The following is a 13,520-nucleotide window of genomic DNA, read 5'->3' as shown; positions in this document are numbered from 1 at the left end:
AATCAGGCCAACGAAACATCAGATGGCCTCATTTTAGACAATTTAAAAGGAATTAAAACAGTGTTTATCCATGTTTAGACACCGTTTTGTGCAGCTCTAAGTTGCTATCAACTTGAAGAATCATTATAAGAATCAAGAAAAGTCATTCCAGCTTTTGGTTTTTAACTATTGCACCACAGTGTTTGGGGGAATCTGATGTTAGTAAAAAAAAGAAAAGTTAAATGGGTTGTCACAAATACTTTTATAGACTCAGATGTACTGGTTGGCGATCAGACGCTGAAAGCTATGAAGTCAAGTGATGTTAACAGATTTTGAAAAGAGGATTGAGGAGGCACTCTGTCTGAGAGCAAAACAGAAACTGACAGGCAGAGTGAGAAATTGAGGTACAAGGGTTGACAGTTGTATCAGGAAAACAATTCCCACGAACAGCAAGGAAGGGGGATGCCAATAAAGAGAATACTTTGACAAGGATGGAGTCAAACTAAAACACTTATTATCTTCTCACTGCCCCTCCTTGGTTATAAAAAGCATGCTGTCCACATTACGTCTCAAATGGTAAAGAGCAAGCAGAGTAAACACGTCTGAATCAACCTATGACCTCTCTGAATCAGACGGCAGATGTGCAGGAATCATACTTTGGGCCTGAGCAAAGCCCCGAAGAACCAGGGAACAGAGACCACAAGCATCTGGATCCTGAAGAGGAGGGAAGGCAGCAAATTGACCCGGACCTGCCGCTGCAGACTCCTCAACAGAGACAACACCAGCAGCATCTTCCACAGACGAACAAACGGGTGGACGTGAGGATGGAGGGTTATGGTAAACAATGCATGCAAGCAAGAGAGAGCAAAGCGTTTCAGGATGGGAGTTTGTAACAACGATGGATGATGGAGGCCAAATGAAAATCTATATCCAAGTGGGAGCTGGAATTAAAATTTTTCTCACCTCTTTGAGCCGCTCCATGTCTTTGAGGTAGAATCCAATGTAAAAAAGGCTGAGATAAGAATTTACAAACTGAAACTGCAAGAGAAAGAAGAATGTTTAGATAATGTTCTCTTAAATTACATGGGTAGTTTTAATATCACGTGATGAAAAAAAAAACACTTACTAGAACCATTTTGATGATGAGATTTTTCTCATAGGCACTCTGGAGTCTATAGTTTTCTGTGGAAATGAGAAAGAAACCACAAAGTGTTTAATGACCTGAGTTGAAAGCAGTTTATTAAAGCCTCTGCTTCACAAGACACTCTGCTGAAGTAGATTGGAAGAAAATCTGAAATTCCGTCTCACCCATGTCATTAAGCCAGCAGGCGATTTTCCTGTACACCTCGTCACATGCAGTCACAGTGATAGCGAGCATGATTTTGGGGATGAAGCGAGCCAGCCGAGGCATTTCCTTGATCCCCATCACAAACTCCTGCAGAGGCACATTGGCAGCTCGTCATCTCAGAGAGAAAACACACCAAGCAGCTGTGCTGACTGTCAGACAAACACTGTGATGCTGAGATGTAGAGGAAACGTTAAGATTTTCACTGTTACTGCTACAAGAGATGCTGGGAGATGACTGACCTGCAGCTCAAAGCAGATGAGCATGACCAGGAAGACAAAACAGAGACAGAGGATACAGATGGGCAGGCTGACCAGCCACCTGAACACACGCCTTCGCCACGGAGGATAGTAGAACTCCTCGCATCCTGTTATGGGACTGCAGCGCTTCACTCCCTGCAGAGAAAGAAAGAGGATGTTAATAAAAGACTGAGAAAGAGGCTGGAAAGGTGGAGAAGTCAGAGTTTCTCTCACTCTGAACTGAGGCCTTGGTTCCTCCAGGGATTCAGACGGCATGTCCAGAGTTCCCCACTTGTACGCCAGCTCAGCCCCCCTCCTCTTCCATCGCTCCAGAAACAGAGTCGCCCACACCACGTTGAACAGCGCAAACACCACACAGCAGATGTCCCGGCTTGTCTGAAACAACACAAACAAACACGGGCGTGCTTACGACTGGGATCAGACCGAAGTACTTTAAGGCTGCGAAGGCTCCTCTCCTCACCTGATCAGACTCGGTGAGCATCCACAGCACAAAGCCGATCACAGCTGGATACAACATGGAAGTGGTGTAAAATCCCAGCCACGCGAAATACATCGCAATCTTCACCCCAAAGTAGTCACAGATATCATCTGTTAACAGCAGTGAAAATTATAAATTAGAGGGACAATTCAACAGAGTCATCATGAGCAAGGTAGGTTATTCTCAGTCTCTAAATTATTCTCTGTGGGCTAAATCCTGAACATAAAACCTACATTTGACTTTTGAGGGTTAAAACATGGGCATAAATGTGGAAAATACTTCAGAAACATGAGCTCAAATTGTTGTTACAATAGAAAATGACACCTCTTGTTCTCATAAAGCAGTAATCTGTAGCTGATGTGAATCCATTTTTGAAAAATATGTGTGATTAAAGGAAGATAATCGTTCAATTCATGGGCTATAAAATCCATTCTGTGGTTATGTCTGTCAATCAGCAGATATATTTTTTTGTCATTCATTTCCCTTTAATGATTTTTTATGGGCTTTTAGCCTTCAATCGATTGGATACTGTAGCTTCAGATGGAGAGAGAAATAGAGTTAGGGCATGACATGCCAAAAACTGTGAAGACTGGGAATTGATCCTGTGACCATCACCTGATGAGCTGATGCTAAATCCCAGAGTGTACTTGGAAGCCAAAGTTTTAAGGCAGAGAAAATTATATTAAAAAAAAAGATACTAAAGTGATTTTTTGATTGTTAATCATTGATTTACACCCTCTAATTATACAAGTCAAAAGTAAGAACAATCTATTCCACAGTTCTGTACATGTATGTTTTGATTTTCTTATTTGTCTGACCTAAAGGCTGTTTCTCACAAACAGCCTGGACCCAAGACTTCATCAGCTGACTGAGGATCCTCTGCTCATGTAGAGGAAAAACCTGCTGGATCACACCTCGCGCACTCAGCTCCGGGACTGCAGAAAGTTATAAAGCAGATGGAGGTTCAAGTTAGACGTACTGCCCATTTAAATGTGTTAGAGATAGACACAGAGAAAATACAACCTCTAAAGCCAGAGCTACTACTGAACACAGTAAACCAGTTAATCCATCACAATTTGTTTTTAATAACTCTAAACCCAAACCAACAGAGGGATTACTTCCAAAGTCTGCCAAGTCAAGGCCTTCAGTGAAAATAAGACAAATATCTCAGAGGGAAGTGTTGATGACTCACTGATTGGCTGGCCCTCCAGGAAGTTAATATTATGAAGAACCTCCCCATGTTTGGCACGTAGATTGTCCAGCCAGTATTTGATGATGCTCTGCCTCTCCTGCAAAGAGCACAAAGAGGATGAAGAGAATTCATATATGTGTGGAAAAAGTGTTTGGCTTTGTATGTGTGTTTGTGTTTGTGTTTGTGTGAGTGTGCCCACTGAAACTAACCTGGGAAGTAAAGAAGCACAGCTCACTCTCAATGTTCTCGTAGATGTAATCTTCTTCGCAGGAGAAGCTCCGTGACCCTCCACCAAACTCTGGCTTCACAGATTTCCTTAACCCCATCTCTTCAGCACCTCGCAACAAACTGCCAAGTGACAAAGTCAGATCTTAAACAAGGTTTCAGATTTCTCAGAGATAATGATTTCAACTGTTGGACCATGAGTCAGTGAAGTTTGTATTTATTCCTCTTAGTAGACAGAATGATCGTTGAACTTTGAAGCTAACTATTACATTTTTAATAACTGTGTTCTTTGGCGGAACATTCTTTGATTTCACACAGTCAAATACGAAGATTTTGAGCTTTTATCATTTCACTTTTATGGAGCTTTGAAGATAAATCTTTGATTTCTTGTTCGTCTGTGGTGAAATTTAATGATTTATTTAAACTTAAGTTGTTACAACTGTGCAGGAAACAACCAAATTGGAGCCAAATTTCCCATGCTTGCCAAGAGTTTGTGATTAATGGAGAAATGCTGCCCTGGTCGTTTCAGACAGGGATTTTCAACCTTGGGGTCCTGACTCCTGAAAAAGCTACTTCTCAGTTTCTAAATGGTTGCTAATGAAGCAGAAATTAGATATTAAGGATGAAGAAACTCTTTTTTACCCAGTAATGGCTTTTTATGTAGCATTGCTGTCCCAGTGACATGAATTGTGTCAGTGCTATTTCAGACCCGCAGTGTTAGCAGGTGACAGCTCTCTGGGCCACCATGGTTTTCACACACAGGCATCGCCACAGCCTTTAAAAAAATCCATGATGAGACCTGCCCTGTATTACATTTACCATACATTTATGGAATTTGATAGGAAATGTGTTTGGCATGTTGACACTTACAAATCAGCCTCTGGGAGCTTCATTCTAACTCAAATACAGAGTAAATTATTCTGAATTGACTGTTTTATTTTGGTGCATTTATGATGACTTTAAAAGTTCATGATTGTGTCATAGAAAATGTTAATCTTGTGTAAGTGTAATCTTGGATTTAAGACAGTTATTCCAGATTTTGCGACCCCTATCCCAAAAATGAGGATATCTCACTTCAGTCTGCTTGGCAACAATTTCATCAGATTTTGAAACAAGGCCATAAAATGAGCAGAGATTGATGATCTTTTATTGTGTTAAAGTGAACTGAACTCTCCTCTTATTCTCTCTCATCATCTCATTTCCCATCAACCCCTCCTCTTCTACTCCTCTCTTTCCTCCCCTCTCATGCCTCATCCTTTAATCTCCCAGAGTCCCTTCCTTTGTCCCTCCGCCCTCCTCCTTCATACCATCATCCCATTTCCCCTCCTTCTGCCCTTCCCAGCAGCTTGGTGCTACAATTGCAGTAATAATGCAGCACCACGCCCTCTGTTGTGACAGCTCACCTCCCTCCCCTCTTTCCTCTCCTGTGTACATGTATATATAGTTTCAGCACACATATTCATGGGCACAGCTTAGGTGGGTCTGCAACATCTATCCATCATTCGGCTCCAGGCACTTTGAGGAGCACGACAGTAAGGTACGTTCATCACCATGATGGATTATAGCAGAAATGCGAGCTGTAAGCTCCTGTATCACCGCTGAATACTGCTTAGTGTGCAGCACCTTCACAATAAAGGTCCTTGCCTGAGAAAAGAAAAGGCTGTATCTGTTTAAACCAACTGTTTAGTAATCTGAGCCAATAACTGCAAGGCCTTTCAGGGTGTGTGCAGCTCCAGAGACTGCAGCCAGGAATCTTAATAAGATTACTCCTTTTCTTATTTAATCAGAAACTTTATTGCCTTTTACACTCTCTCTGCCCAAATACAAGGAGTCTTAATTTGAAGACACGGTCAAAGGAAATGTGTGGGTAGAGCCATCCTTGTAAAGGGGCAGAATACTGCTGAGGAAGAGCACTTCATGTACGCTTTATGCCAATATAGCACATTTATATCAGACGTAATGCAGAAACTCAGCAGAACAGGATGGCGTACTGTAAACTGCCCAGTCAGAGTGGGGGAATAAGTAACGGATCATATGTCAGAGAAAAACAAGAGGGGAGGTATTACATCTCTCTAAGTTTGTTCATTTTAGTTGCTAGGTGCTGCCCTGTTGGCTATGGTTGCCTTTTGCAGCAGCTCTCTTTTCTTTGTCCATTTCTTTTAATTCTTTTGTCTCTTTTTTGTAATCTTTGTATCTGGAGAGAATCATTACTTTGTCATGGACACCAAACTTTTTGTGGCCTCATTGATATTTTTACTACTTTTTCTCCTGTGTTTGTCTGGAGCCATGGCTGCATTGTTTATATGTGAACTTAGCTGTTAGCAGCCTGTAGAATGTCAGTGCTAACTGGTGTAAGGCCTGATGTCTTCCCACAAGGTGAGGAGAAGGAGATGAGGGAGACGTGCTGGTTCTCAGGTGTGAGCTAAGAAGTGACGACATGGACCTGTCCTTCCATCCATCGTTATTGGGAACGTAAGATCTATCTCCAATAAGATGGACGAGCTAGCTGTGCTAACCCATCAACAGAGGGAATACCAGAGGGCAGAGTAGCATCATGCTATTCACAGACATGGCTAACGGAGCTAACATCAGACACCAACGCCACATTGAAGAGCTTCACCTGCTGTGAGCAGACAGGATCTAGGAGACAGAGATGGAGCATGACTGAAGAAGCTCAGTCCTGGACCCTGTGGAGGTGGAGGCTGGCTGAACTGGAGAATGATGGGCAAGCTGTCATCACCTATTTTCCTATGGACCTTTTTACACTTTGCTGTGACTTCAATTTTGTTGTACTTGTTACAATGACAATAAAGCTCTGTTCGATATTCGGTTTGAGTGTTGGATTGTGCCAAATTTCTCCCCTAAAATCTGATACAGATTTTCTGTTCATTAAACACAGTTTGAAAAATATGTATCTTTCTTTCTATTGTTTTCTTTTTTAGTTCAGTAATATTCCCATTATATCCACAATTTTTACTTTGAAATTTTCCCCCCAATCTCTGTAAAATAGAGGAAAAACCTGGGTATGTTTCAGATCATTTCTACCTTGTGACTGACAAGTTCACACCCCGGCCTGAAATATTTTGTCACTATTTTGTTCAATTTAAGTAATCAATGCCACAGTGTGTGTAAACCCAGAAGAGGCTTTCTTTTAAATACATACATGGATATATATCCAGAAATATACATAACGTGAACACAACATTGAGATTACCTGGGGCCCTCGCACTGAGTTTTTATGGCTTATGGAGGGATTGAAAGATAAATTCCCACTGATTTGGTTTGCTAGAGGACTTGGTCACCAAGGTGAGTCTGTGGGATGGAGTAGTTTCTGGGCTATCTTTCTATCTTATGAAATGTAGGTCAACCTTTCCAGCAGCAGGTGTGTGTATTGGTGTGTGTGTGTGTGGAGAGAGAAAGAGAGAGGGAAGTGTGTGCTTTGTGCCACACAGCAATCATTTTCCTTGAGCATTTCATCTGAACACACTGGCATACTTCCAGAAAGCACTCTCTCCATGCTCCATCCTCCTACCACATTAACCTGCCTCTTTTTTTCTCCTTCTCTATCTGCTCCTCTCTTCTTCTTCTTTTTTTTCTTCTTCCTCTCCCCTCTTTGCGTCTGTCTCTCTTTCTTTGTTCCTTTCGGCCATCTGTCTATTCCTATTCCATTCATGGGTAAACGGACTGCCTCAGACGCTCCGATTTCTTTCTCCAGAGGGCCGTTGTTGAATGCACGGTCAGCAGAGAAGACAGAACATTTGTCAAGAGGTGAAATGCAGTATGGAACAGCGAGTGCCGGCCTGATCTCTTGGATTGTATTTCTCAGTATTTATATAGACCAAAGTCATTGCTGAATTAAAATGACCCTGAGCTCATCTACGGTTCCCCTGAGGATTTTTTCAATACAAGAGCCTGTGACTAGGCAGTGTAATCAGAGAGAATGTGATCCATATGCTTACCCTGACTCTAACCCTCTGCAAAACTTTAAATAACCTGCAGCCCAGCGTCAGAGGCGGAGCAGTGGTGCAGATACACCAGCTATGATGGCAGCTTCTCTAATGATTCACTCAGCTGTACTGCTGTGTCTACTATAGCTGCAGCTACATTTAAGATTATAGCAAACACGTACAGTTTTACACCGGCACAGAACAACAGGGATATTTTTGTCTCTAGTTGTAGCTTTTAAAAATAACTAACCTTCCACTACAAGAAGAGTACTAGAAGAATACTGTATTATTCATATGCCAGAGGGCTTATCTTCTTTCTCTTACTGCTGTAGCTTCCTGCCTACACTCCAGTTCCCCTGGCAGTTATATTTTGCATAACCTTGTCTTATGTACCTATAGGTCATGATTGCAAAGCAGAAAATACATCAGAGGTAGCAGATGTTGTTGTTGTTGTTAAATAGTATTGTCATGCTTTTAGAAAATCAAAGAGTGTGGGTTACAAATGAGTGCTTTCAAAAACTTTGAAATATTCATCATAAATTAAGGTCAAAACTCTTTCAGAGAATTGCGACACAACGCTAAATTATGAGAGTGTAGCCTTAAGCATCTAAAATGGAGGTAAACAATGTTAAAAAGAAAGAATATTTTATTAGTGAGCTCGGGAGATGAGGTAGGCAGTCGGCCTATTTGACCTGTGACAGAGCAAGGCCTGAGCTAAGCTAAACTAAGCTATGCTAACCATATCCTTGATGTAGTTTACAGTTAACCACAATAATAATTGGTTGACCAAAAAGATAAAGACTAAGACTAAATACAGACGTGCAAAGCTGTGCTGCTCGCACCACAAAACCTTTGTGGTGGTTTCTTACTTTTCATACGTAGCTGTGACGAAGAACGCGTAGACCCTTGTGTGCTTATGATGTCGGATTTGGATGATGAGTTCTGGGATTCCCAGCCTGATGTGGTTCAGTAGCCATAGCAACGTGTGGTCATCCGTAGTGTCTGTGGCAGAAAATGAAAGATAGAAATACATATTCAGCCGTACCCACGCATCCCTGTACACTGGAGCTGCTGAGGACTCCCACAGTCTTGTACTATTTATTGCAGAGCAGCAGCTGGAGGTTAAGTATCACGAACAAACACTTGAGAATAACTCTTTTGCTTGGCTTTCTTCTTCTCTGTTTTATGATTTAGCAGAGTCCGGATGCATCATAATCAGTGCTATACACATGATTTCTGGTGTGATGGGATCTCTATGCTTTTTACGAACAATGATTATTTACACGAGGTAGAAAAGGAATAAAAGAAGATTGTTTTCTGCCTTTTATGGGGTATAGGAAAAGAGATTCAAGAGTGATATTTTTATTACAAACTTGGAAGAAAATTGAGAAACACACTGCAATAGCACAAATGTGTGTGAGTGAGTTTGCTTCCTTATTTGTCAGGATAAAAATTTAGACTTTAAGAGCACAAGTGCTAGGGCTAAATAAAAGACAAAATTGCAACACCAACCTTTAACTTTTAAGTTTTAAATGCAAGGGATATGAAGTCTGTTTAAATTCTGATATATATATATATATATATATATATATATATATATATATATATATATATATATATATATATATATATATATATATATATATATATTTACCAGGGCAAATATATAAAAAAAAAATTATAACTCTTTGTTGTTGTAGCACTACCATCAGAAACTGTAAAATCCAGAAAAAATACTTCAAGCTGTAGAAACGACCCAGTCAGGTTTTACTCAGTTCAACATATTTTTGATAAGATATAGCGGATTAAAAAAAAATGCTCTATTGAATGGTTGAGCATCAGGTTAAGGGGTTAAACAGTCATTAAAATGCTAAATTCTCATCACTAATGAATTAATTTTAGTCTGGACCTTTCTGATCCAGAGAACGAATTATTTGCATGACACAAGTTAAATTAGGCTGGATGGCTCTTTTCTGGGCGCTCCCTGCCTTTCCACATGCCTACATGAAAGTCAAAGACCCTGCTCCCTTTCAGTGTCAGGAAGTTGTTTTTCTTTCTTTTTAGGGGTATCTTATATAACATTTTTTTATTTAGGTCATTTCAGGTTATGTGAGGTTTGACTTTAGGCGCACTGTTATACTGGTTAGAGTTAAGTTAGGGGTCCATCATGCCCATAAGGGCCCTTTTAAGTACAAAAATAAAAGCATGTAAGTTTGTAAGAGTGAGCCTGACCTGCAAACGTCATGAGCACATCACAATTCTCTGTAGGCACCGTTTTCATCCACGACTTATGAGACATGATGTGTCTCCCAGCCTGCAGCAGCCGCTTCCCAAATAACTTATCTGAGAAAGAGAGAGACAGACAGATGAATAAAAGAGAAGAGAGGGAGGGATAAGGGATAAAAAAGAGAGGGTCATCTTTTCAAAGTCAAACAGTCTAAGGAGCAATGACATTTCTAACATTTTCAGCCACCCCCCACCAAATCTGGGACCCCCGCTGCCCCATTACACACAGACAGACACACACTGACACACAAAATCGTCCTTCTCAGTGAGACAGATTTAAATGTCACGCTGCTTTGCCTCACAACGCGAGATCGACTGAACTAATCCTGCCCTGCCAAGACCAGAGGCCACACATTGTCCACACTCTTTGAATCGTCGCTGACAAACACACACACACTTCACTCAGTCAACTCAACACATGTAAGTACTGATAATTCTCACTGTGCTGATACGTCCTGAGTCTCAGACACCTTAGCCTTAAATCAAAGTAGAATACCCTAAAAATACAGACAGCAGTGAAATCAGCTTCTGCACAGAATTACCTCGCCTCTCTTCTTGAAGTCATCCCTGAACTAAAAATAGCTCTACTGTAGCCTAACAGTAATGTCACATCATAGCACAGATGTTTTTAGTGCAGCTGTGTAAATGAAAATAACCCATGGTTCATTATTCTTCACTGGTGGACACCTTTACATCATAGAGATGTGTATTTTTGCATTTTCAGTTTTTAACAGCAAATAGTAAGACGTCGCAATACGACAACAGATTTTCACTAATGGACCCACAGACTGCAAGAAGCTGGATGACACAACTGATCACCAAAAATGAAGCCAAAACTTTAAGTCTGCCACCTCCTTCACTAAAGGAAAAAAATCGGGTCGCACAAGAAAATAAAAATACATGCCACAAAACATTTTCTCTGCCTCCTGCCATGACTCGATCTTAGGATATGGCATAGTTAAAAGCCCTGTTGGGACTTCAACAGAGTTTTTTGTCAGGATATCAGAACATAGGGAGGAACAGTGCGAGAAACCATGGCAACACTGTCACAAGAGCCACTGAATAAATCGTCTGCTTTGAATCAGCATAAGAGTCTGCTATAGCCTGTGTGAACAGAAGAATCTGTGATTTTTTTTAAGAGAAAGTTAAATGTGTGTGGGTTTTTTTTGAAAAAGGATAGACTTAGATTTATTATTGAGTCTACTTTAAATATTTCAGATATGAACTTCTAATACAGCTACAGTTTCTGTCTCCAGCAGGCTCAAATGAACTCCTTTGCTCCTTGTGACACCTCTTTCATTTGTCAGTGCTCTCCAGAGGTCTCAGATTTCCACCTTAATGTGGAAGAGGTGACAGTGCCAACAGTTCAAACATGACTAAGTGATTCTGTAACTGGTATAACCCCGAACCCTTTTCAGCTGTCAGAGAACACTCTCTAAAAACCATTTCCTGGCTTCCTGGCTGATAATGACAGCAGAATGCCTGTCCCACAAAAGCCTGTGATCACCGGAGCACAAAGCGATGAAGGAGCAGGAAAAGTGGGACACTTTCCAGAGATCCAACACAGGCCTGTTCAGGAACATGGAAAGCAAGTACAAAATATTTGATCTGTAAGAGTGGAAGGAATGTGACAGCACTATGATAGCTAAATATGCAGATATCTACACCTGTTTATGTTTTGCTTTCATGGTTACACAAGGGACTGCACACACAATCCATCTCACAAAAGGTCAAGGCCGTAGCAGGATGTAAATACAGCCCTGATGTCAGCACTAGCATGATGTTGTAAATTACGGTGTCTCTGTGTGTTCAGAGGATCCATTAAACACCTGTCACATAAAAACATCATTGTGCTACAGCTCAGTGTGTCCCAATACTTCCTGGAACTCCCTGCAGAGCAGACAGGGAGGGGGGCACACGGTGATGCTTCCCAGAACTAATCCTACCGGTCTATTCCAGATAATATAATTATACTCTCAGTGTCTGTGCGATGGATCTAGAGGAAGAAACACTTCAACATCAATGTCAGTCTGCTGCACAAACTAAGCCACTGCACCACTTCTAATATATGCAAATACATGCTTAACAATTAACTGTTCCTTTTTTTCAGAAAGAGCAGGGTTGTGGCACATTCCATGGTTTTGTAGCTTTGCTAATCAATATTTTCTCAAGGCTAAAAAAGGCTGAACTAATCAACGTCACTGGCAGAGATGGTAGCAAAGGACAAACAAAGGATTGGTGATCCAGCTCTGCAGGGCTTTTTGGATCAATAGTTTAGATGAACACAGCAAGTTATTTCCACTCTCTATTTGTTTTATCTTAAAAAGATTTTCTTTTTTGTTAAAACAGTTAGGATACTCCCACTGTCTACAAATGGTTCGGCAGAAAAACAAAATAACAAATAATTTGGCTGAAGAGTGAGGTATACTCCTCAGGAGATGGTGGAGACCAAACCAGAGTACAAGGAAGTAACACCTCTCCAAATGGAAACTAATGAAACTGTGGGTCTCATGTGAAAGAAGGTAGATAATAACACATTCACCCACATTATTTTAGTAGTTTTAACAATTTAACAGGAACTGTTTATTTGCCACAGTGTCAACAGGCAGAGGTGGGGTGCTGGGTGCCTTCACAGATAGATTTGATGTAATAAGTGGTCAGGATGTTTCTGGTGTCGCTTAAGATGCAGTCATACTGGCAAACTAGCAAACCATGCTTAAGCACGCTTAAACCCATAAACCCAGTTTGTTTGGCCAATATGCCTGCAAGTGTGCCAGGCCAAAACGACGTAACACAAGCCAAAAAAGTCTGTAAAGTTGTAGCAGCGCTCTCTGTGTCTCACTGTGCTGACTCTAATGAGACTGCACTTTGTATAAACAGTAGTGCTCCATGATTTGGGGAAAAGGTGCGATTGGCGATTAGGTGGACAATATTGCGATTGCGATTGTGCTTGCGATTTGTTAAAAAAGTTGTGTTATGAGTCTACAGACTTGCTTGGTTATCATGGAGAAAAATCAAGAAAAAAGCAGAGATGGATTACTGAGGATTTTAATTGTGTCATAAATCTCAAAATATCCAAACTTACTGTATACAAACAACAATGTACAGCACAACAGTACTGTTTTGTTTGTACTCAAAATAACACATTTATGCCACTTTTGCTTTGCATGTTTTGAAAATTACATCTTTTTGCTGTGTCATTCAACCGGTAACCAAAATAACACCAAATAACAGAGGTAGAGTTTCTTTTCGCCTTGAGCGCCTCACTTACTTCTTTGTGCTCCATCTTGTCTGATTAAACTGCAGTACCAGGGGGGCAGGTAGTCACATGACCAGTTAAAACAGTGACTGATTAGTCATCTCACGCTCGCTCTCTTACTCAGTCACACACACACACACACTGACACACACACATCACTCACACAAACATGCTCATTTTTTTTACACTTTTTTGAAATAATTGCACATCTTTTGCGATTACGTAATTGCATGTGCTGATATTGCGATTGCGATAATCGTGCAGCACTAATAAACAGACGCTTTATGGTGACGTAGGTGAATCATGCATATATGTGTGATACCTGCTGAAGTCTGGTTAATACTGAAGAAGTGTGACCACTGGCCGGGGAAACAGCACTGCAGGTGGGCAATCATGCTTGAGTACAGCACGGTTTGGGTGGCCAGTGTGACTACACCCTTAGAGAAGGATTAATCACCGGTGTATGGGGTTTTGACAAATCAGAACACCATAACAACAGTAACTAAGCTGATTAATGAGGTGTTTTTTGAAACTCTTGGAAGTGCTTAT

At 40.9% G+C, this 13,520-nt stretch overlaps 1 protein-coding gene across 2 annotated transcripts in view; it reads right to left on the bottom strand.

The window, feature by feature from the left end:
* Nucleotides 1-13,520, bottom strand: part of ano8b (anoctamin 8b) — a 42,077-nt gene that overhangs the window by 8,551 nt on the left and 20,006 nt on the right. For both annotated transcript variants that reach the window (XM_074667576.1, XM_074667577.1), the window contains exons 2-12: nt 9,659-9,769; nt 8,296-8,428; nt 3,464-3,602; nt 3,255-3,351; nt 2,881-2,997; nt 2,045-2,172; nt 1,798-1,959; nt 1,567-1,719; nt 1,288-1,414; nt 1,106-1,161; nt 943-1,017 (exon numbers count right to left, since the gene is read on the bottom strand). In XM_074667576.1, coding sequence (XP_074523677.1) covers nt 943-1,017; nt 1,106-1,161; nt 1,288-1,414; nt 1,567-1,719; nt 1,798-1,959; nt 2,045-2,172; nt 2,881-2,997; nt 3,255-3,351; nt 3,464-3,602; nt 8,296-8,428; nt 9,659-9,769 — 1,298 coding nt within the window. The remainder of the gene's footprint in view (nt 1-942; nt 1,018-1,105; nt 1,162-1,287; nt 1,415-1,566; nt 1,720-1,797; nt 1,960-2,044; nt 2,173-2,880; nt 2,998-3,254; nt 3,352-3,463; nt 3,603-8,295; nt 8,429-9,658; nt 9,770-13,520) is intronic.

This window comes from Halichoeres trimaculatus, unplaced genomic scaffold (assembly GCF_033239565.1).
Source record: "Halichoeres trimaculatus isolate MK-OKI-2021-1 unplaced genomic scaffold, fHalTri1.1 fHalTri1_scaffold_4, whole genome shotgun sequence".
NCBI classification, from domain to species: Eukaryota; Metazoa; Chordata; class Actinopteri; order Labriformes; family Labridae; genus Halichoeres; species Halichoeres trimaculatus.
The sequence above is the reverse complement of the archived record's forward strand: the minus strand, read 5'-3'. Positions and strand labels throughout refer to the sequence as shown.